Source organism: Rhinatrema bivittatum, chromosome 1, assembly GCF_901001135.1.
Source record: "Rhinatrema bivittatum chromosome 1, aRhiBiv1.1, whole genome shotgun sequence".
Lineage (NCBI taxonomy): Eukaryota > Metazoa > Chordata > Amphibia > Gymnophiona > Rhinatrematidae > Rhinatrema > Rhinatrema bivittatum.
The window spans coordinates 822,612,578-822,638,062 of record NC_042615.1 but is presented as its reverse complement, the minus strand read 5'-3'; the positions used below and the strand labels follow the sequence as shown (position 1 = coordinate 822,638,062).

At 44.6% G+C, this 25,485-nt stretch overlaps 1 protein-coding gene across 3 annotated transcripts in view; it reads left to right on the top strand.

The window, feature by feature from the left end:
• Nucleotides 1-25,086, top strand: part of LOC115079043 (polymeric immunoglobulin receptor-like) — a 50,236-nt gene extending 25,150 nt beyond the window's left edge. The window contains exons 4-6 of one of the 3 annotated variants that reach the window (XM_029582055.1): nt 6,954-7,280; nt 9,946-10,266; nt 23,540-25,086. In XM_029582055.1, coding sequence (XP_029437915.1) covers nt 6,954-7,280; nt 9,946-10,266; nt 23,540-23,577 — 686 coding nt within the window. In that variant the 3' untranslated portion in view covers nt 23,578-25,086. Of the gene's footprint in view, nt 1-6,953; nt 7,281-9,945; nt 10,267-22,840 lie in introns of all 3 variants that reach the window. The other 2 variants (XM_029582062.1, XM_029582045.1) reach the window with 2 other exon arrangements.
• Nucleotides 25,087-25,485: the final 399 nt, after the last annotated feature.

Below are 25,485 nucleotides of genomic sequence, written 5' to 3'. Positions count from 1 at the left end.
TCACATAATATAATCAATGCTGAACCTTTACATGTATTCATAGTACACTCCATAGATTGTCCAGACATTATAAGAAAAATTCAAAGCTATCTTGGATTAAAATATGTAATAATAAAAATATTGGAATAAAAAGGGTCCAGTTTTGTAATAACTGATTACAGTAGTTCACCAAGATCATGATTAAATAAAATTCAATGTTTGGTCACTTTCCAACATTACTTAATATATGAAAAATATTTAAGCCAATTTAATTGAATTTGTATTACCTTTGGAGAAAAGTATATATGAATAATCATTCTTTTCAACAGATTAAAAATAAATTTGGAAGTACTCATTTTGGAAAGAGATTTTGTCATTCATTTAATATCATAAAAGAGAGTTGTAGACATATTTTAAAATACTTAAAGCATAAACATCATCCAGTATAACATAATATAAATTGTTCACTAGTTATATATCCTCTGCTGAAACACTAGTATGTAGAATAACTAAAATCATTTCTCCAAATTAAACATTTATATCTATTTGTTTCTTAGACATCTTAGCAGGATAACAAGCAAATTAAGTAAACATCTTAGAAAGGAATGATTCTAACAGAATATTTGATGATTTATTATTAACTTTCTTAATTTAAAAAGTGAGAAAGAAAACTTTTTTCTATTCAGTTTTTTTTCTGTGGTTACTAGAGAAGTATGAACTCAATCAGGTTGAAGCCTGTGCTATCATAACTAAATATTTAGGATGCCAATAATCATATATCAGAAACTATAAACCCCCTTTTCTTTCTTGTCCAGGAAACAACTTGAAAATAACTTGGTTCACAAACAATCTCTCTATGCAAGGACATTGAGTAGTCTAAACAGTTCTGAAGGCATTTTATAGTTCAGTATTTTCAGCACGGGGAAGACAAAATTAAAGATTTTATTTCCAATTAATTATCATACAATATAATATAAATTTGCATATTGACAAATGTTGCAGAATTCTTAAATTTTGGTTGAATTATTAGTAGGTGAAAATCTTTTTACATAATCTTCATTTTATTCCTTTTAATTCAGGAACAAGGAAGAATATAAAAAACGATATTATTTTCTGATATTCTGCAGCACATTTCCAAGAAACCTTTTTCAAAATCTTTATAAAAAATAAACTCAGTGTATTCAGACTAGATTGGTACAAAACACAGAGTGGATCTCTCTTTCAGCAATTTGTCTCAATATGAGTAGGGGTAAGGCCTACGTTTTCCCTCCCACCTCTTCCTTCCCCCCTTCCTCCCCGTGCCCCCCTGCCCCCTCCACCCTTTTCCCAGACTTAATACCTCCACACTAGCTGAGATTCGAATGATATTTAGTGGACAGATTAAGGCAGCAGCATCAAGGCAAATACATCAAACAATATTGCACATTACAATAATTGCAATTCATTAATAAAATTAACTAATACAAAAACAACCCGACTTGATAATACATTGTATCCAGAACAATCACTCCCCAGATGACCAGCGCCCATCTCCTAAACCAGCAAGCCATAGGCAGCCTTATACAACCCCGACTGTTGAAGCCAAAAGCGTTGAGGGGGTCACTGGCAGGTGGCGGTCTTGCCAGTAGAAGTCACCCGACCTCGGATGAGTGCTGCTCAAGCCATCCCCTTTTCTTCTCCCCTGGCTGCCATTGAAGTGCCAGGTCTCCAGGTCGCTGGCCCTGTGTCTTCCTTGCTTCCCCCTGTGTCCTCCCCACAGGCTGCTGCCCATTACTTAGGACAGAATGCATGGGAGGTTTTGGGGGCCCTGTTAAACCGCTAGTCACCCTGCCACTGTTCCCCCGGTAACACGTCTATTTTCCGGAAGAATCCCCCACCTTAATCACTGCTGCCAAATCTGTCTAGTAGCACTTCTAACACATCCTGTAAATCACTACTGAAAATGTCCCAACCTATATCTGAAAAAATGTGCCCATCTGGCCTAAACATTGTATGGCCCGCGCCATTTTTAAAGATGGTGCCGGCCATCCATTACTCCTACCATGTGACGGGGCTGGCCAATGGCACGGATACCCTGTCACATAGTAAGGGCAAAGGGCCATTGGCGCCATTTTGATTAGTGGCATCCGATGGCCTGAGAGTGAGAGATCACTCCCGGGACCCCCACTGGACCACCAGGTACTTTAAAAAAGTTTTTTGGGGGGTTGGGAGGGTGGGGGAAGCTAAAGGATGTGTTTTAAAGGGTTGGGGTGGGTTTATGGGTTGTTTTTGTGTGCCATTTTTCCGCCCTCCCCCAAAACGATAAGAGAATGCCACGAACAATTTCGTGGGGTTTTCCTATCGGTTTCGGGGAGCCCCCAATTTCTGATGAGTTTGAAAATATCATGTGATATTTTCAATTGTCAGAAAAACGATTCACATCCCTAAAACCTACTGCTCATGTGTAGAGCAGCTGTTATCAGCTGGTCCCACCTCATCACCAGTATCCCTTTCCAGATCAATGACAAGCGATGAGAGGCCATGTCCAGTTGTTTTCCCCTGGGCCACCTGGCAGCATTCTTATGAGCCCATTGCACATGAGAATGCCCTATAACCCAGACATAACGCATTTGAGAGCACAGACCTGGAACAGAGAAATCAAATAGAAAGCTAAGGCAAGAAATAATCCTTTGGTCTAACATACAATCTGTACAGCCTTGAACACCATCTGCTCCACAGACATTATTGCCTCAGGTTGCAGACCCAGCTCCACAGCTGTGATGACCACCCCAATCCTGATGCCACAATAATCCAGTGCAGCTGTGACGCCAACACACCAGTCCTGGCTTGGGCCTCTCTAGTCATGCATGCACATGGCGGGCACCTGTTAAAGGCCCTGCAGCAAGAATTCTCCTTGGTGCCTCCAAAGGACGTCTGCCAGCCCAGAGCATTTAAGGACCAGCTGTTTAGCCAGTTGTCACCTCAGCAACAAGTCCCCTGCCCAGTCTGCAGTGCGTACTACTTTTGTATCTCCCTGCCTTCTTCTTGTCCTGCCTCATCTCTCTGATTTGCCTTTTCCTAGTCTGTGCCTTGCCTTGTTTATGCCCTGGTCCTCATAGAAACATAGAAACATAGAAATGACGGCAGAAGAAGACCAAACGGCCCATCCAGTCTGCCCAGCAAGCTTCCCTCATTTCTTCTCCCATACTTATCTGTTTCTCTTAGCTCTTGGTTCTAATTCCCTTCCACCCCCGCCATTAATGTAGAGAGCAGTGATGGAGCTGCATCCAAGTGAAACATCTAGCTTGATTAGTTAGAGGTAGTAGGGGTAGTAACTGCCGCAATAAGCAAGCCACACCCATGCTTATTTGTTTTTACCCAGATTATGTTATACAGCCCTTATTGGTTGTTTATCTTCTCCCCTGCCGTTGAAGCAGGGAGCTATGCTGGATATGCGTGAGGTATCAGTTTTTTTCTTCTCCCCTGCCGTTGAAGCAGAGAGCTATGCTGGATATGCATCGAAAGTGAAGTATCAGGCACATTTGGTTTGGGGTAGTAACCGCCGTAACAAGCCAGCTACTCCCCGCTTTGTGAGTGTGAATCCTTTTTTCTTCTCCCCTGACGTTGAAGTTATGCTGGATATGCGTGAAGTATCAGTTTTTCTTTTCCCCTGCCGTTGAAGCAGAGAGCTATGCTGGAAATTCGTGATGTATCAGTCTTTCTCCCATGCCGTTGAAGCAGAGAGCCATGCTGGATATGCGTCGAGAGTGAAGTATCAGGTACATTTGGTTTGGGGTAGTAACCGCCGTAACAAGCCAGCTACTCCCCGCTTTGTGAGTGCGAACCCTTTTTTTCTTCTCCCCTGCCGTTTAAGCAGAGAGCTCTGCTGGATGTGTGAAGTAACAGTTTTTCTTCTCCCCTGCTGTTGAAGCAGAGAACTATGCTGGATATGCATTGAAAGTGAAGTATAAGAATGGAGTGATCAAGCTAGTTGAAAGGCATCAGGAATAGAGGAAGGTGGAGGTAGTAATTTGGATATTTGGTTTGGGGTAGTAACCGCCGTAACAAGCCAGCTACTCCCGTCTTTGTGAGTGCAAATCCTTTTTTCCACATTTTCTCTTGCTGTTGAAGCTTAGAGTGATGTTGGAGTCACAGTAACCATGTGTATGTTTATTGAATAAGGGTATTGTCTCCAGGCAGTAGCCATCATTCTGGCGAGTCACCTACTCTTCATTGGTGGCCTCTTGACTTTATGGATCCACAGTGTTTATCCCACGCCCCTTTGAAGTCCTTCACAGTTCATCTGTCCATACCCTTGCCTTGCTTGTAATGGCCATTGCTGCTGGAGAATAAGAGGAACAAAGGGTCCAACCTCCCAAGGCTGCTGAAGGTGAGGAGGATTCCAATAGACTTTCTCCTTTGTATTTGTTCTGCATGGCGCCAGTTCCCTCTCCTGGTCAGATCTATCTAGCACCCATGAAGCCGACAGTGGTTGCTTTGGGAGCTTATGACTGGTTTTGGTAGTGTCAGTAAAAATTGAAGCTTTAAGTACCATGCTAGGCCCGACGGCGAAGAGACATGAAGAAGTTCTTTTGGGAGTTGAAATGAAAATTCAACATTGGAGTCAGATACTAATAATATTCAGGGTCTCAACATTACCATGATTAAAGATAGGAACTCTTCTTAAAGAAGGGTTGAAGTCTTAGAGAACTGGAACAGGCATCCAAATGTTAGATTTAAAAATATAATGAGGGAATTTCCTTATGTTACTGTGAAGAAATATTTCCTCGACTTATTACTGATTTTAGAAGATCGGATTCCCCTCTACTAATAAGATTTTTATTCTGCTTAATCCAGTTTGTGTGGATGCTCAACAAACTAACCGACCTCAACAAACTAACCGACCCCGACTTCCATTGTAAAATGCTGCTACTGATCTCTTATTGTACACTACCATCCTTATATTTTTAACCCTACCTTGAGTGAATTTTGTATTGAAAAAAGCAGGCATTAAAGAAATAAAAGTAAATAGATAGGCAAGATTGGTAAACTATTTTTACAATGTAAAATAATATCATCTTGTATAACATGCAAAAATATGGAAACGGCTGTTAAAATTAATATCTTTCTGAAAATTGCTCACCGGCAGCCGCAGTTACTGAAAAAAAAAAATTGTAGTGTGTCCCCTCACGGGGAAAGGTTGGAGAGCCCTGACACAGCAGGTCACTTTAACACCGATGTTATCAGCCCCATACGCTGAGGGATCAGATGTATGGAGGGGATTCCCCTGTTTAAACCTCTGGAATAAACTCTTGTTAGAGCACGGTTAATAATCGGAGAACTGAAACAGAGAAGACGTTTTGGTTGCTTGCTGCTATCTGTTGGGCTCGTCTGCTGCTTTTTTTTTACATTACAAATGAATCAAGCTGCAAAGCAAGAAATGCTAGGGCTTCCATTGGCTTTTGCAGAAGAGAGACAGTAGCTAAAAGGCTCTCCCCGTGCACACTGTAGTGCCGCATGAAATCCTGACTAGCAGAAGTACTTTCAGTTGAATTGCAGTCTTAGGCCTGGATTTATCAAAATGTGATAGTAAAAGGGATGTGTTTTATGCTAATATACAGTTTTTTGCAATTTGTGCTAATTATCTATGTGAAGAACTAAGCACAAATTGCAATAAGTACCAGACCTGTTGGTTTTCCTGCATCTAACCATGGGGGGGGGGGGACGGGGACGGTCGGACCATTTTTTGAGAGAGAGACTGCCTAGCCATAATGGCTGTTCCCTAGATAGGTATTTGCATCCCTATGGGTGGCCCACCTAGTAACTCGAGGTGAGGGTTAGGTATTAGTGTAGGGGTTAGGGGCCACTTTGACATTCAATGTGAGACGTATGAACAGAACAGTTGTCTCTTATGAAGATTTGATGACCTACGGAGTGAGGAAACTCACCCGAAGATGAGATTTGTGGAAGGTTCTCTCAACCTAGCTTGATGGACTCTCTACCTGGGTAACATCAAGCGAGGTAGAGAGAACATTGCCCAAATCTCATCTTGGAGTGAGTTTTCCTCACTCCAAAGGCCATCAAATCTTCACAAGAGTCCACTGTTCTGTTCGTATGTCTCACATTGGATGTCAAAGTGGCCGCTAACCCCCTACACTAATACCTAACCCTCACCTCGAGTTACGAGGTGGGCCACTCATAGGGATACAAATACCTATCTAGAGAACAGACATTATGGCTAGTCTCTCTCTCTCTCTCTCTCTCTCTCTCTCTCTCTCTCTCACACTCTCTCACACCAAATTTGCATTGCACCATACAATGTGGTGCTATCACATGCATTCAAGAGGTTTTCACATGTGATAAGCCCTTAGCACATTTTGATAAATGACCTCCTTAGCTTGCTGTTATCTTCCCCAGCATGTGACTGTGGTCTGGGCTGAGGGCTGCACTGCAGAATCCCTCCCTCCCTGCCACTGCAAACATCACAGGAGGGAGTTTCAGGACAACCCTGCCTGAGGTCATCAGGCCCCGTGAGTCAGTCCTAATGGTTCCCTGCTCTTCAAGCTTTAGACACAGTAATGACTACAAACCAGGTTCATGAAAAGCTGATTATTCTCTGAGGGGGCGACTTTCAGAAGTCATTTACCCAGGTAAAAGGAACTGCTGGAATACTCTATACCATTTACCCAGCAGAGTCTATATGTGGGATTGCACAAGGAGCCTAGGCTTAGCTGTGATGAGGAGACATTCCCAGAGGAAAAAGAGGGGATTGAGGGGTAAGGGTAAGATAAGGAAATCGTTCAGATGCATTGCACTGCCAAATGCGTTTGTGCTATTTCCCAGCAAGATATAAAGCAAGAGAAGAGTTCAGGGGTCAGAAGTACCCATGAGTAATTTTGAAAAGTTCCCTATCAATGTGCTGTTATTTATTTAGTTATTTGGAAGGAAAATGATCTATTTCTTTCTAATTATCCTCCCCTTTCTCTTTATATCAGGATCTTGGGGGCTGCATGGCCCGAGGGAAGTGAGGGGTCTGGTTGGAGGTTCGCTCTCCCTGCAGTGCCAGTATGAGAATGATTATGAGACTCACAATAAATACTGGTGCCAGGGAGATATCCGGGTCTCCTGCAGAATCCTTATCCAGACAGAATCGAATCGCCACATGACCCAGGGCAGAATCTCCATCCGGGACAACGTCACAGCGCTCACGTTCACAGTGACCGTGGAACAACTCACCGAGGCAGACAGCGGGAAGTACTGGTGCGGGATTGATGATTCACTCTTGGATCCTGGAGCTCCTGTGGTCATGACTGTTCTTCCAGGTAAGCCCAGACCCCAGCATCTCATACTAATAATGATACATATGTGAAGGTGGGGGGGAACTTTAAAGGTGAGGATTCAGTAGACCCCTGCCCAAACACACATTCCTGATCCAGTCCCACTCCAGCATTAAGAAGCAGGAGGACAAGTGATGTACTGGGAATGAATGGCTTACAGTCTATATTCACTGATGTGATTATTCAGGGGCAGACTGGGCCACTATCAGTGTGATATACAGAACCTCCACAGCTCAGCATTTACTGACTTTGTCAAGCAATTACCAGGAAATGTATATATGTAAGAGCAATATATGTTTTTTATTCTTCAGCACCTTTTTCTTCTAAATCCTCTTCATTAAGGACAGAAAAGAGAATTGCTTTAGTTACAGTGAAGAAGAGAAGAGCAGATGGAGACTGAGCTCAGGCCATTATGGGGTATATTTCTGCTGGCACCAAAACCCCTATGATAGCCAGCTGAATAGCTTCTGAAATTTCCCCGAAATCCAGCTGGGGAAAAATTAACTATGACTAAGATGATGGCATGAACTAGACATGAACAGGCTGTCCATTTCCTATGTCAGTTTCTGGTGAATTATCTTTTATAATGCCTCCTAAAAGGAAAGGCGGAGTCAGAGCTTACCCTTCGGGGCCTCCTTTGAACCTTGGACAGCATTCCGTCATTGAGTTTGTGGTGTCTGCATTAACGGTGGGGGATTCCCCCATTGCCAAGTCTAACGGAGGAGATCCAGCCTCAGCTGGGAATGAGGTTATCCCTCAGCCACCTCAACATTCGCCCACTGCCAGCCCAGCAAGGAATCTCCCAGAGTGGGGCTGCAGAGTTGCCGATTAATGATGTCATCGGGCTCCCTGAGTCAAGGGGAGCCTCCAGGACTGAATAATCTAATGCTGGCTATTTTGTTGAAGGGGACACTGCAGTTTGTCCATCGGTGTATTTGCTTGAGTCATCCAAAAGGTCTGTGGGTGAGTCCCAGCTTCCTTTCCAAATTTCCTCAGTGAGTTTGATCCCCTCCAAACCTGCGGTGGTCACTTTGGATGTGCTTTGGGACTTGCTAGCTTCTATTAGCTCTACCTGTGTTAATAGCTCAGCTAAAATAGATACAGTATGTAACCATTTAGAGACTCATATTTCTGCTTGTGAAATTAATCAAAATCAAATTCAAGATAAGGTTTCTTCATTGGAATAAGAATGTTCCTCAATGAAATCAGTGTAATCCATGTTTATTAAGAAGCTCAGTATTCTTCAAAGAAGTGTTGAGTTTGTTGAGAATAGATAACATTTTCTTAATTTATGAATCCCACTTCATAAAAAACGGAGGCTTCAGCATACTACCATTTACGTGAACTGCAGCAGAGAAAAAAAAGGACAATGCAACTATGTAACCTGAGCCGCAAGCATAGGAAATTGAAAAGATGACCAGACCTCTTACTGTGAAGGTACTTAAACAGCCATTGAATAGATTAGTCAGAGATTCAGTTTGGGGATTTGCATGTCGACGTCTCCTGGTAATTTTGTAGGAAATATCACTAAATATCAGAGGATATAAACTAATTTATAGAACTATGACTGGGAAAGTGATTTATAAGAGAAATGTACTGGAAAACAGTCCTAGGAAGCAAACAGATTTTCACCCTGACTAACAAGAGTATTCAGACACTTGGGTGCCGAGTTCCCAGACAACAGCGGGTTTGCCTAGGCAGAATGGAGGGGTCTGCACATGGTGTCTCTCCATGTGGGGCCAACAACCACAGATTGCAAAATATTAAATGTTCTTGCTACCTCGTAAAAATGTATATAGCTATGTAGACTGAGACCACTAACCACAAGTAGATAAGCGTGCTGCTTGACATCCTATTAGCAATGTACATAATCATGTAGAAATGAATATACTTGTATAGTCTAATAAACTTGTATATACTCTTACTTACTGCCAGCCTTGTTCACAGTCCCATTTGTTTTTCCTGGGGTGAAGGGAGGGAAATCCCACCCACTAACACCTTCTTTCCCAGGTGAAGGCACCAGAAGCCAAGAACATGAGGACCGACGTGTTAGAATTTTTCCTGATCTCTCTCGAGCCACCCAAGAGAGAAGGTGAGGCTTCCTGGCCTTACAACAGGAGGTCCTAGCCCTAGGAGCAACATACATACTAAGATATCTATGTAAATACTTTGTCAGATTCCGTGGTGAAACTTTTTATTTTCTTTGTTCCAAAACAACTGCAACTATTTGTTGATTCAAGGAAAGTTATTTTGACTTCAATCCTCTTAGCAAGGCCAGAAAATTAGAATGTCATATATGGGTTTAACAGGATATATCATGTTAAGTAGTTTCTTTTTCCATATTGCATTTCCTTTATTTCTGCTTGATTTCTGCTCTTTTTTCTTAGTTTGTGGTCTAACAAGTTTCTATAATTTGGTTTCCGTAAAATTTGAATTTTTTGTTTCTTTACAAAGTTTATTCTTTTTTAGAAAATTTAAAATTAAAAAAAAATTAAAAAAAAACCTAACTGACTACAAATTACACTGCCATGTGGCCATTCAGGAGTAAGAGGTTAAATCCTTTCTTCAACCCAACATTTTTGAGTAGCTAAATCTCACTGCCTATACCCATTTATCTAGATTGAAAATGTATACTTCTTTCTCTTTACAGCCGGTTCCTGGGGGCCTAGAAGCCCCAGGGAAGTGAAGGGTCTGGTTGGAGGATCCCTCTCGCTGCAGTGCCAGTATGAGAGAGGCTATGACATTAACAGGAAGTACTGGTGCAGGGGAGAGGAGTGGAGTTCCTGTCACTTCCTCGCCGAGACAGAGTCTGAAGCAAAGGACAGAATCTCCATCATGGAGAACATCACAGCGCACACATTCACAGTGACCATGGAGCAACTCACCCAGGCAGACAGCGGGAAGTACTGGTGTGGGACAGAGGGCCTACGCTGGAATTATGGGGATCCTGTGATAGTGACTGTTCTTCCAGGTAAGCCCAGACCGCAGCATTTCATGCAAATAATGATACATACATGAAGGGAGGTGGGGTTTCTAGAGCCCCCATCCCCAATACAAATTCCTAATCCTGTGAAATAGGAAAAGAAGTGATGTATCTGGGATAAATAGGTTACTGTTATTGATGTGATTATTCAGAAGCAGACTGGGAAGTTATCAATTCAAAGTTCAGTACCTGTTGGGCTTAGCATTTACCGAGCAGCTAAATCTAACTTCTCAGTGAATACATTTGTTTATACAAAACAAATGCAACAAAACACCTCAAAAATGTCAATGCAAAAATAATTACATATAAAGAGGTGTAATAAAGCAGAGTTGCTTACCTGTAACAGGTGATCTCAAGGACTGCAGGATGTTATTCCTCACACATTGGGTAACATCATCAGATGGAGCCCAGCACAGAACATAAGAACATGCCATACTGGGTCAGACCAAGGGTCCATCAAGCCCAGCATCCGGTTTCCAACAGTGGCCAATCCAGGTCATAAGAACCTGGCAAGTACCCAAAAACTAAGTCTATTCCATGTTACTGTTGCTAGTATTAGCAATGGCTATTTTCTAAGTCAACTTAATTAATAGCAGGTAATGGATCTCTCCTCCAAGAATTTATCCAATGCTTTTTTAAACACAGCTATACTAACTGCACTAACCACATCCTCTGGCAACAAATTCCAGAGTTTAATTGTTCGTTGAGTGAAAAAGAACTTTCTCCGATTAGTTTTAAATGTGCCATATGCTAATTTCATGGAGTGCCCCCTAGTCTTTCTATTATCCAACAGAGTAAAAAACCGATTCACATCTACCCGTTCTAGACCTCTCATGATTTTAAACACCTCTATCATACCCCCCCTCAGCAGCCTCTTCTCCAAGCTGAAAAGTCTTTCCTCATAGGGGAGCTGTTCCAATCCCCTTATCATTTTGGTCACCCTTCTCTGTTCCTTCTCCATCGCAACTATATCTTTTTTGAGATTCGGCGACCAGAATTGTACACAGTATTCAAGGTGCGGTCTCACCATGGAGCGATACAGAGGCATTATGACATTTTACATTTTATTCACCATTCCCTTTCTAATACTTCCCAACATTCTGTTTGCTTTTTTGACTACCACAGCACACTGAACCGATGATTTCTATGTGTTATCCACTATTACGCCTAGATCTCTTTCTTGGGTGGTAGCACCTAATATGGAACCTAACATTGTATAACTATAGCATGGGTTATTTTTCCCTACATGCATCACCTACCCTACCCTATTTTTCCCTATATGCATCACCTACCCTACTGAGTATGTGCAGCTGTAGTCATTATTAGGGATGTGAATCGTTTTAGGACGATTAAAATTATCGTCCGATAATTTTAATATCGTCTTAAACCGTTATGGAACACAATACAATAGAGATTCTAACGATTTATCGTTATAAATCGTTAGAATCGTGAGCCGGCACACTAAAACCCCCTAAAACCCACCCCCGACCCTTTAAATTAAATCCCCCACCCTCCCGAACCCCCCCCCAAATGACTTAAATAACCTGCGGGTCCAGCGGCGGTCCGGAACGGCAGCGGTCTGGAACGGGCTCCTGCTCCTGAATCTTGTTGACTTCAGCCGGCGCCATTTTCCAAAATGGCGCCGAAAAATGGCGGCGGCCATAGACGAACACGATTGGACGGCAGGAGGTCCTTCTGGACCCCCGCTGGACTTTTGGCAAGTCTTGTGGGGGTCAGGAGGCCCCCCACAAGCTGGCCAAAAGTTCCTGGAGGTCCAGCGGGGGTCAGGGAGCGATTTCCCGCCGCGAATCGTTTTCGTACGGAAAATGGCGCCGGCAGGAGATCGACTGCAGGAGGTTGTTCAGCGAGGCGCCAGAACCCTCGCTGAACGACCTCCTGCAGTCGATCTCCTGCCGGCGCCATTTTCCGTACGAAAACGATTCGCGGCGGGAAATCGCTCCCTGACCCCCGCTGGACCTCCAGGAACTTTTGGCCAGCTTGTGGGGGGCCTCCTGACCCCCACGAGACTTGCCAAAAGTCCAGCGGGGGTCCGGAAGGACCTCCTGCCGTCCAATCGTGTTCGTCTATGGCCGCCGCCATTTTTCGCCGCCATTTTGGAAAATGGCGCCGGCTGAAGACAACAAGATTCAGGAGCAGGAGCCCGTTCCGGACCGCTGCCGTTCCGGACCGCCGCTGGACCCGCAGGTTATTTAAGTCATTTGGGGGGGGTTCGGGAGGGTGGGGGATTTAATTTAAAGGGTCGGGGGTGGGTTTTAGGGGGTTTTAATGTGCCGGTTTAGCGATTTTTCGATTTTTCACGATTTTTCACGATTTTTCACGATATTTTACCCCCCCAAACGGCAACAATACGATTCCCTCCCCCTCCCAGCCGAAATCGATCGTTAAGACGATCGAGGACACGATTCACATCCCTAGTCATTATCCTGTCCCCTAAGCAGAGTCCCTCAGTCCATGATATAGTTCATACATGGAGAAACCAACTCCCATGGGAGACGGGTGGGTTTTGTGAGGACTAACATCCTGCTGTCCTTGGAGAACACCTGTTACAGGTAGGCAACTCTGCTTTCTCCAAGGACAAACAAAATGGTAGTCCTCACACATGGGTGAATCCCTAGCTATAGCAGATCAAAGTTGGGAACCACACATTGCTGAAGCACTGCCACTCTCTATTTTGCCTGTGAGGCAGCTGACCCACAAGGGGTCCAGGCTGGAGAAGAGTTGGGTTCTACAGAAAAAAAACCATAGAAATGACTGAGGCATAAAATCCCCATGCGTAGCAGGGTCATCTAAGGCAGAGGAGTGATCCGAGTGCAAGCAGAAGCATATGCAACATCACAGAAAACATTGCAGCAGGGTTTTGGATCAGTAAACCCTGACAAGTTAGTAGGTCTAGAATCTCCTGGGTGCAGGAAGAAGCCTAGAGATGTAAACAAGGACTCTTGGATGAAGACCACCGTTTCTTTGGTGTTAGAAGAAAACAGAAAACCCAACTGGAGCCCAAGAACTCCCCAGAAAGAAACTGCGGTCTACTGATATCCGAAGGACAGAATGTCCCTGCAGACAGGTGCCCATGTGTGACTGATAAGCACAATGGGAAGAAAAGCTCAAGCAACGCTTTGAGAATAATCAGCAACAATGGCAGGGATTTGACAAATTCTATGAGCCAACACACTAAACATAGTTGACCATGCAGGACAGCCTCAAGAGTTTCAGGGGATGAAAGGCAACCCCTGAATCTGATTGCTAACCCAAACTCCCAAGCAAGGGAGAGAAGTTAGGCATGAAGATCACCCACACTGCACCCTGCCAAGGGCAGGGCTATCCATCCTGTCTACAGGAGAAATCAGTTGAGCAGGAAGGCACTTTGGGAAACTTAGTAAAGTTAAAAAAAAGCTAAAGGCATTATCGGCCAGAATCAGGCTAATTGTAGGGAAAAATGTGGTGTATGCTTCCCTGCCAGTATACATTAAGATATACCATGAATGCTTTAGCTTTTCTTCCCCTCCCCCCAACATTCCAACTGGAAGTTGGACGAAGCAAAAATTCAGGTAGGCAGACTGCTGGACTGCCGAGGTAAGCAAAAGTCTCTAGGTTGTATATCTTAACCCCAAGTGAATAACTCACTTCTAATTCAGGAAGGAAGTTATCCTCAGCCTGCCTGGAACAACTGAAACTGAGAGCAACCCCCCCCCCCCCCCCCCCCCCCCCCCCCCCAGGGAACAAATCCAGAAACACTCTAATAAGAGACAGGAGCTGGGGTGCCACAAGTGCAAACCCCTGTCGAACCAGATTTTCTCACTGGCCTGGAAAGTGGAAACACTGGAAAGGTGCCAGGGTGATCTCAGAACAGATTGGCAAGCACCTACTCCATGACTACATGTTCTTTCCCCAAGGAAGTACACGGTCCAGGAATGGAACAATCGTTGCATGAACCAGGACTCCTCTGTCCACAGGACTCCTCTGTCCACAGACAGGGTTATCTCTAAAATGGGGAAGTATAGCTTGCAGGCCACTGCAACCAAGACTCATCCATGGATATGGCTATGGGTTGAAAGGCATACATGCCAATTAAATGGACTAGAACCTTCCTCACTGTGGTACGGTCCTGCAGGGAGAATTACTGGTCATAGTGGACCTCATTGAAAAAGGTCCATTGAGCTCAGCAGGCATCAAGATGACTCCTGGAAGGAAGAAACCATGAAGGTTCACCTGGGAGCTACTCTGGAAAGGATCCCTGTAAAATAGACCTGCTGTACCTTAGAACAAGCTATGGAGAACGCTATCACTCGATCGGCTATTGGAATGCGCAAGGAACCGCGAACAACTGCCAGTCAGAAGGGGTGACATCACTTCTGTGGGAACAGAAACCAAAGTACACTCCTTGTAGGGGTGGACAATCAGATGCTCAGAGGAGAACCCATAAGACTTGCCCTGGAACCAGTTAAATCTCCCCTATTGAAGGGAGAGGTGTAATGAGAATCAGGCTTCCTGATCCCAAAAAATCTTTCAATTCTCCAGTTGAGAGTTGAGTTACAGTCACTGATAGCTGGGTTCAGAAGTGACCAATCCACCACTGACAGCTACCCTCAGATGGGATAGGCCACCACAGTTAGCAACGGAGAAGCCCCAGCAAAAATGGTCTAAGACCACCACTGCTGTTCCCTGGCCCTGGCCTCCCAGGAGGTGCACCAATTTGAAGAATCGAGGCTCTGGTTAAGAGATAAACATGTCAGGGATGGAGCCTCAAGGGCTTCCCCACAAAAGAGGTTTGTGACACGGGAGGGGTCAAAAGACATATTCCTCTTCTGAGGGAGGAGAGGACTACCAACACTACCCTTCTGGTGCCTACTCCCTTAGGGTTTGACCAGGAATACAGTTCTGCATCAGTCCGTGTCTGTGTAGCACAAGCTGTGCTTGCCACAAGGAAAACACATGCACAGGTACACCTATAAAGTAGAGGGCAACTGTAAAATGAGCCCTCCACTGTGAGAATACACTGACCAGTACTCATGCAGTGGCATCCACTTGCTAGAGTGGTAGCTACACATTGCCGAAAGGCAAATCATGGAGTGTTTGATGACACCTTCCCCACTAGTGCTCCCCAGCTCTTTGTGGTGCAGAACTTATGAGGAGGTGGAGGCACAACAATAGTAGAACCGTGGCCTGGCTAAGAACAGTACAGACAGAGAGAATGATACCTGCCATCGCCTGGGTGCTCAGAGTAGATGCCTTGCCATATTCGACCATGCATGCTACACTCCACTTTCACAGTAACTCTCAGTGGAGAGAACAGGAACAGTGTGAAGATGGTGTCCCCCACTCCCCAGTACAACTGGTGCACTGGGTATGGCATGATGGAAGGTGGCATTCTATAGTGACATCCCCATCCGGTACCTGATAACATCCCAAGAGGCTGAACATAGCCCTTGAAACTGCTTTGGGAATGGCTCACCTTCAATTCCCTCAGGGAATGACAATAGTGAAGTCCCTGGTGACTTACAGTTCCCTACAATGCAATCATTTCCCGCAACATCCGACCACATTCACTGGTACCCACAATGGTAATGGTGCCTGTAGGGCCCGTAGTGCTATCGAGCTCAACAAGGAAGGTTCACATCAAGGGCACTGAATAATGCTGCACCCAGGGCTTAGAAGGCACTTGAACAAATCAGGATCAGTCCAACGAAATATAGCATCATCCCCAATGCCACAGGCACCTTTGGACATCAACTGCCTGGTGGCACCAATTGATACGCCGGTGCTTGAAGGTATCAATGGATTGGTGGTACCAAGGATGCCAGGGGCACCTTCAGGCAGAGGCTCTGCCGCCTCCAACATGGCTCATCGATGCCCAAAGGCATATGATAAGAGCAAGGTGATGCATATAGGGACAAATAATCTATGTTATAGTTACACAATGTTGGGTTCCATATTAGCAGCTACCACCCAAGAAAGAGATCTAGGTGTCATAGAGGATAACACATTGAAATTGTCGGTTCAGTGTGCTGCGGCAGTCAAAAAAGCAAACAGAATGTTGGGAATTATTAGAAAGGGAATGGTGAATAAAACGTAAAATGTCATAATGCCTCTGTATCGCTCCATGGTGAGACCGCACCTTGAATACTGTGTACAATTCTGGTCGCCACATCTCAAAAAAGATATAATTGCGATGGAGAAGGTACAGAGAAGGGTAACCAAAATGATAAGGGGAATGGAACAGCTCCCCTATGAGGAAAGACTAAAGAATTTAGGACTTTTCATCGTGGAGAAGAGACGGCTGAGGGGGGATATGATAGAGATGTTTAAAATTATGAGAGGTCTAGAACGGGTAGATGTGAATCGGTTATTTACTCTTTCGGATAGTAGAAAGACTAGGGGGCACTCCATGAAGTTAGCATGGGGCACATTTAAAACTAATCGGAGAAAGTTCTTTTTTACTCAACACACAATTAAACTCTGGAATTTGTTGCCAGAGGATGTGGTTAGTGCAGTTAGTATAGCTGTGTTTAAAAAAGGATTGGATAAATTCTTGGAGGAGAAGTCCATTACCTGCTATTAAGTTCACTAAGGGGTAGATTTTCAGACGAGCGCGAACAGCCTACTTTTGTTTGCGCTCCAGGCGCAAACAAAAGTACGCTGGATTTTAGTAGATACGCGCGTAGTCGCGCGTATCGGCTAAAATCCTGGATCGGCGCGCGCAAGGCTATCGATTTCGTATAGCCTGCGCGCGCCGAGCCGCGCAGCCTACCCCCGTTCCCTCCTAGGCCGCTCCGAAATCGGAGCGGCCTAGAAGGGAACTTTCCTTTGCCCTCCCCTCACCTTCCCCTCCCTTCCCCTCCCTTCCCCTACCTAACCCACCCGCCCGGCCCTGTCTAAACCCCCATCCTACCTTTGTCGGGGGATTTACGCCTCCCGGAGGGAGGCGTAAATCCCCGCGCGCCAGCGGGCCTCCTGCGCGCCGGGCCGCGACCTGGGGGCGGGTACGGAGGGTGCGGCCACGCCCCCGGGCCGTAGCCACGCCCCAGTACCCGCCCCCAAAACGCTGCCGACACGCCCCCGCAACGCCGCACGCTCCGGCCCCGCCCCCGACACGCCCACTCCGAAAACCCCGGGACTTACGCGAGTCCCGGGGTTCTGCGCGCGCTGGTGAGCCTATGTAAAATAGGCTCACCGGTGCGCAGGGCCCTGCTCGCGTAAATCCGCCCGGTTTTGGGCGGATTTACGCGAGCAGGGCTCTGAAAATCCGCCCCTTAGAGAATAGCCACTGCTATTAGCAATGGTAACATGGCATAGACTTAGTTTTTGGGTACTTGCCAGGTTCTTATGGCCTGGATTGGCTACTGTTGGAAACAGGATGCTGGGCTTGATTGACCCTTGGTCTGACTCAGTATGGCATGTTCTTAGGTTCTTAAAGGAATTGACGAATGTCTGCACCATCGACAGTTTCCCACGGCTCACCCATTTGTCCAAGAGCGTCAATGCTGTGAGCTCGATGGCATCTCCTGCCAGCAGCTACAGCTGATGATAGCCTCGCTAATGCATGAATCCAGGTGGGGTTTCTGATGCCCCCAATTTCAATGGCTCAGGGCCCCTAAGATCACTGGCATCCATGGTGCCCAATAGCCGTAGCTCATGATGGGACAGCATGGTGTTCCTCAGTGTCCTGTCAGGACACCACTGAGGAACCTTGAGGGCACTGGACCACTGCGCCTGGATGCCTTGGCGAACCTGGGTGCTTTGAGTAGATGGTGACCATATCACTTGATCCAACCAATGCTGAAAACCCTATTGTCCGAGGGCTTCAGTGGTACTCGAGGGCTTCAAGAGCCCAGGGGGGCGATGCCTAATGGATGACCAGGTGTGTGGATAACACAGAGTATATCATATCCCCCTACTTGAAATAACATACAGTATATAAATGTAGGGGTATCAATAATCTATTCATAGAATTATCCCATACATTAACACATAATGCATATATCTCTCAAATTACATAATGTAATATTTATTATTATTTTACAATTAACTACAAAAGTAGTAAAGAGTAAACCATTTATACATTCCACAATATCATATTAAGCAGAAAAACATCTATGGACATATCAGAATGCATAAAACACTTTTATAACATTAGAACCATATTGCCCAATACACCCATATCATACACATGCATATTATCATCAACTCCCCACCCCCATCCACTCACATTCACTACACCTTACCACTCATACATCATACCATACATTCATCATACACATATAAAACCACCATCTAAAATCAATTCCCACTTACCAACAAGGACTTTTGTTTCGCCCCACCCGGGCTTCCTCAGGGGATATATTTCTGCACCATTTCTTCAGAATCCCCAAATCAATATAATTTACCAAAACAGATTCCACAACGCCGTATCCATTATTCACATATGGTCCCCACGCCAATAAACTGCACCTAAAACATATAACAATAATTAATAATCCTCCTTGCCTATTTCAAAAAGTTTTTACTCTTTCTTAACCATCATTAGCACACCTTCTTCATGTCCATATAATCTTCTATTCACATACTCTTATAAATCTTCCAACACAGACTTCCTATACATAAAGTCATCCCTCAGCGTATACCCACAATTAACATATTTATCTTCAATACCCTTAATATTCAACCCTCCAAATATACCTATGTGGCCTCGATACAGCAGCAGCCTTCAATGCCATCAAGATGCATAGCGATGCCACGGCTGCCTTCAAGGCTGTTGCTGTGAGTAACCTGGATGCCATCGCAAACCAAGCCCAGGATGCCATCACTTTGCAGAGCTGCCCCAAATCCATCGGCGCCTTTGATGCCATTCAGGTGTGTGGCCACCATGGAGGCCTTTGGGTGTGTTGCCTGCTGATACTTTCATTGCTGCTCTCGACTATATCGAGAACCCCTAATGAGGCATGAATCGACCCATAGGCATCGAGGGCACTGTGGCATCGAAGGCTCTGCGGCATCAGTCACCACGGTCTCAAGGGCATCAAGGTATCCATGGCATCAAGGGTGTCAACATTGAGGGAACCATGGCACTCGATGGCAGACCTGATTCCCGACACTAGAGGTTGGTGCCTCTACTCTGCCTCATCGAGGCCCAGGGCATCGATGACTCCATAGCATTGAGATTCCACATCCACTGATGCCTATGCAGAGAAGGCCATTATGGTATTGAGGGTGATCACACACCTTTATGATCACACACCTTTATGATCACACCTTTATGATCATAAAGGTGTGATCATAAAGGTGTGTTGAGGGGCACCCTCAACGTTTATGCCGTTGAGGGTGCCCCTCAACGGCATAAACGGCATAAAGGGTGAATTTGGTGCTCCGTGGCAATCCTGGTCTCCAATGTGGCCCTGACATTGATGTGTCAGATCAATAGTGCACTGGTCACAGATGTCATGGGCAACACTTCACAAACATGTTATTAACCAGACTATGACAAAAGGCATCTGACAATGTATAAACTTACAAAAAGACAGACCCTGCTCAATAGAGCTTACATTCTAATAAGGCAAACATACAGGACAAGAGACTTGGGGTATTTCATAAAGCAAGACAATGGCTAGAATGAAAAGAACGTTAGTTAACAAGACTAAAAGCAGACAATCAGGCATAGGATTTAAAAGCAGCCTAAAAAAAGTGGGTCTTTAGATGGGATTTAAACATGGCAAGAATGGGAGCATGATGCACCTGTTCAGGATATTCTAAGCTCACGGTGCAACCAGGTGGAAAGCACAAAGTCAGGAATTGGCAGCAGAGGGGAAGGGCACAGATAGCAGTGACTTATCCAACCAGCAGAGTGCATGAGGAGGGGTGTAGAGAGAGATAAAGAGAGTAGAGGTAAGGAGGTGCTGCGGAGTGAAAGTATTTGTAGGTGATAAAGAGGAGCTTGAACTGTATGCGGGAGCAGATAGGGAGCCAATACACTGAGTTTAGAAGAGGGGTTATATGAGCATAGCAACTTTGCAAAAGATAAGTCGTGCAGCTGAATTTAGGACAGATTGCAGGGGAGAGAGATGGCTCGCCGGGAGACCTGTGAGGAGCAGGGAGCAATAGTCTAAGCAGGGGAGATGAGAGCGTGGATAAGGGTTGTAGTATGGGTGCAGTGACTTTGGAGAAAGATAAGTCACACACTGGGGCAGATTTTAATACCTACGCGCGGGCGTAGATTTGTGCGCGCAACCTGGCTGAGCCCTAGGGGAGCCCCAATGGCTTTCCCTGTTCCCTCCAAGGCCATTCCGAAATCAGAGCGGTCTCAGAAGGAACTTTCCTTCCGCCCCCCCCCCCCACCTTCCCCTCCCTTCCCCTACCTAACCTGCCCCCCAGCCCTACCTAAACCCCCCCCGACCTTTATTTTAAATCCCCCAGCCTAGAGTCCCTACGAAGGCCTCTGGCCATGCCCCCACCCCGCTCCTCCCCATACCACCCATGCCCCGCCCCTTTTTTCAAGCCCCGGGACATATGTGTGTCCCGGGGCTTGCGCGCATCGCTGGGCCTATGCAAAATAGGCTCGGTGCGCTTAACCCCCTCCGCTCGTAAGTCCAGCTGGATTAACACGTGCAGGGCTTTTAAAATCTACCCCACTGAATTGAGGACAGATTGCAGGGGAGAGAGATGGCTCGCCGGGAGACCTGTGAGGAGCAGGGTGCAATAGTCTAAGCGAGGGAGATGAGAGAGTGGATAAGGGTTCTGGTATGGGAGTAGTGACTCTGGGGAAAGATAAGTTGTGCAGCAGAATTTAGGACAGATTGCAGGGGAGAGAGATGGCTCGCCGGCAGACCTGTGAGGAGCAGGGTGCAATAGTCTAAGCAGGAGGAGATGAGAGCGTGGATAAGGGTCCTGGTATGGGAGTAGTGACTTTGGGGAAAGATGTCATGCAGCTGAATTTAGGACAGATTGCAGGGGAGAGAGATGGCTCGCTGGGAGACCTGTGAGGAGCAGGGTGCAATAGTCTAAGCAGGAGGAGATGAGAGACTGGATAAGGGTCCTGGTATGGGAGTAGTGACTTTGGGGAAAGATAAGTCATGCAGCTGAATTTAGGACAGATTGCAGGGGAGAGAGATGGATCTCTGGGAGACCTGTGAGGAGCAGGGTGGTGCAATAATCTTAGAAGGAGATGAGAGAGTGGATAACAGTAAAGTAAATAAGCATAAGATACATACTGTCAAGTGGGAATAAAAATGAGTCTTCTATTGATACATACAGGCAATGTATGGAATCACTAGCTGAACAGCTCCAAGCCCTAGAGAATTCAGTGCAAAAGGCAGTAGTTGCATCACTAGCAATTCTCCTTCAAGCATACTATGGAGAGGCCAGAAGTTTTGATGTGAGGAACATGTCTGAGTTGACTGTAGAAAAAGTCCATCATGCACTTTTGCAAGTACAGTGCTATAAAAGGATTCTCCAGATATTGAGTCAGTATATAGGGGTGGATTTTAAAAGCTTGCGCGCGGGCGTACATGTGCGCCCGCTACCTGGCGTGCGCACATGTACGCCAGATTTTATAACCTTGCGTGTGCTGAGCCTGCGCCGAGCCACGCAGCCTTCCCTACCCCCCACCCCACCTTCCCTTCCCTTCCCTCCCCCACCCTTTCCCCCCTACCTTTTTATTTTTTTGGGTCTTGTTGCAAAACTTATTTCAGCCCTGGCTGACCCCACCCCTTGCCCCGCCCCTTTAGCAAAGCCCCGGGACTTACACGCGTCCCGGGACTTTATGCGTGTCGCCGGGCCTTTTTAAAATAGGCCCGGCGCGCGTAAGGCCGGTTACGCGTGTAAATCCTCTGGAATTATGGGCGTAACCTTTTTAAAATCCGGCCTAGTGCATAGAAAGTTTGGAGAAACTTTAGAGAAATTGACAGACAGTAAAATAAAATGCTATCACTGCAAGAAGTGTGGACAGTTTGCAAGTGTAGGGATCCTGTTAATCCCCTACTAATACTTGGACAGAAATCCAGCAGTTGGAACGGGGACAGACAGATTGGTAGTTTTTTGTTTGTTTGTTTGTTTGTTTTTTTGGAGTTTGTAGCTCTCTCGTGTGGCAGCTAGCATTGGTAGTGTTCCCAGTATTTGTCTAGAGAGATCACCATTGTGTTCACATTTATTTATTTTTATTTCATTTAAAATCTTTTCTATACCGTCATTAAGTTAGGGACCAACATAACGGTTTACAATAAGGCACAAATAATAATATTGGAAGCTATAATAAAATCTATCATTAATTAGGTGCCAAGACTTTACAGTAACATAGCTCGTTTATAATTACTCATAATTGGAAGTGTTGTATCATAATATATCATGTCCATTCTGTATTATAACAGATTTTAAAATTCTAAAATCAAGAGCAAACATGTTTAAAATAAAAAATAGAAAATATATACCCGTGTAGATTGCGGTAGCATGCTTGAGTGTTCTGCGATCGCTTTTCTTATTCTCTGTGCTCTACTCTCCTTTCTCTTTGTTGTACACCTGTTTGAATAACCATGTTTTTAAATGTTTTCTGAAGGTTTTGATGTCTCTTTGCAAGCGGATCTCGACGGGCATGGAGTTCCATAGTATAGGACCTGCTAAGGAGAGTGCTCTATCCCTTACTTGTGTTAGTTTGGCTATTTTGATTGAGGGGATGGACAGTAAAGCTTTATTAGCTGATCTCAGGTTTCTGTTAGGGACGTGTACGCGGAGGGCTGTATGGATCCTTTTTGCTTCCAAGGAGAAATTTTTTTAGTGCATTCCAAAGAAGAGTGGAAGTGGTTGTATTATATTGGGATTCATGTGTTGTTAAATAGTTAAAATATTAAATACCCCTATTCTGGATGAGTACAGCTCCAGAACTGGGTCCCTGCAGGAATATTGAGGTAATAAAGTAAATAGAGAGCACTCATTTTTTCCCACTGTAGTCATTTTATATTTTGAATGAATATCAACTGTTAGGAGGGAATTTTAAAAGGAGTTACACGTATAAATGTAACATACTATTGTAGCAATTTTCAAAAGCCCACCTATGCGAATAAAGTGCATTTACACACGTAATACTCAATTTTAAGCATGTAAATGCTTTTTTAAAATCAGGCCCTTAGAGTATAATTGTATACTGCAGATAAGTGAGGAACGTATGTTGGGGTAATAGTTTATTAAAAGTAATAATAAACATACTCTTTCTATTTTTCAGAGTGGTCTGATCTCTACCGTTAACACTTTTTTTCAGATCCACAATTATCTATGAGAGGACTCATTGCTGTGTGATAGTATTGAATGTAATATCGCGTTAAAGGATGGAATCTTTCTGTTGATGGAGTTATGTCTTTGTGCAATGCAATCTATTTGTAAACCATTGAGAAATTTCGATAAGTGGCATACAAAATTGTTTAAATAAATAAATAAACATGTCATTCATTACTAATCTCACATTTTCTCAAGGAACTGTGAGCTCGTTGCAGTTCCGTGCTGTGAGAGAGCATCTACGTAACTGTGTAGTGGCAATACACTGTGAGAAGGCTGAGCTTATTCTGAAGGTCTCCACCTAGGGGACTGGGAAGGAGGTGTGACAGATAGGTTCTTCGTGTGCCATTGATAGTGTCCCACGTGGGGAGGTGTGTGGCGCAGAAAAGAAGGCGTTAAAGAGATGCGTCACTGGGATGGGTCACCACAGAAGGTTTAGTAGGCTGAAGGGAGTTTTCCTATGTTGATACTACAATGTAGCACTTTGTTCTTGTAGTGGGATAAAGTGAAGGAGTGGAAGCTCATTGAAAAGGAGCCAAATGATTGCAATAATATGATGATGTACTGTGCCTATGTTTATGCAATATGTTTATATTTTAGGCTGACCATGAGAACTCGGCTCATTTAGTGCCTATTCCAGGTGTAGAGCCTATTGTACCTAAGGTGCACATAGCCACAATAGAAATAAGTTGCTTTTATCTCCTTGTATATGTATATTTTGTCCTGTAATTATTATACAGTAAATTTGTGATTTCATTCAAAATTTCCTAAAACAAACAGAGGAGAGTGTAGGGATCCTGTTAGTTTCCTAATACTTGGACAAGAATATATCAAATGCGATGGGCAGAGACAGGCTGGCAGTTTTGTTTTATTTTATTTTTTTAGTTGGCTGCTCCACCAAGCAGCTGCTAGCAATGGTAGAGTCCCCAGTGTTTTTCTAGAGAGATCACCATTCTGCTCTTGTGGATCCTTTTTGCTTTCAAGGACATGGTATGTCCTGTGCTCTCGTTTTTCTAGCTCTTAACATTAATCTTCATGGAGATTTTTGTTATGGATGAGAGTTTCTTTCCACTCTCTCATTTCACTTATTTAAATTTGGACTCAGTCAAGCAGATTTGTTAAGCAGATTTGAGTTTTCCTTTCTATCTAATGGAAGAGGATCCCTTCCTGCAAGTAGAACCTGAGATCAACAAAGATCCAAGGCGAGGACATTCTAAGAGGAGAGAGGAGAGGAAACGGACCACATCAATGGTCCATGGCGGTCTACTGAAGACTGGGAGGAGAAAGAGGAGTCAGAGGTATCAACCTTGATACCAGAAGAGGATACAGGAGATAAAGGACTAAAACCTTTAATATTTCATCTTCACTGGGAGGAAAGTTCCCCATTTGCCCTGAATTCCAATGGGAGGGGGGGGGGGCATCAGGAACATCGATTTAACTGAAATAACAACTAAACTTAAGAAAGATTTTAAGAAGTCACAAACTTACTAAAGGTATTCTGTACTATCTTGAAAATGAAGTACACAGCAGCTATCAGTAAAACAGTAATGTTAGAAATCACCAAACTCTCATGTGTCTTATTGTATGGTGACTATACTATGCTCTAGATGGAGATTATCAGTGCTGTGTGCTTGAGACCTAACTGGGAAAAATGCAAAGTAATGTGAGAGCCCTGAAAGGAAGCTCCCCCTATCCCCGCAGGAAAACCCCAGATGAAAATCTAATGGAATGATAGCAATGTCCTTCTAAATAGAGATGTGAGATATGGCCTCTGGAACTGTTCTCTGGGTTTAAACATCACAGGGGTTACACAAAGAACTCCTATTACATATCCAAGGGAAATAAAAATCCTCAAAATGCAAAAGGGACTAAATAATTTTCAAGCAATGAAAGGGATCAAAGAGAAATATTCAGAAAGAAAAATAGCTAGAG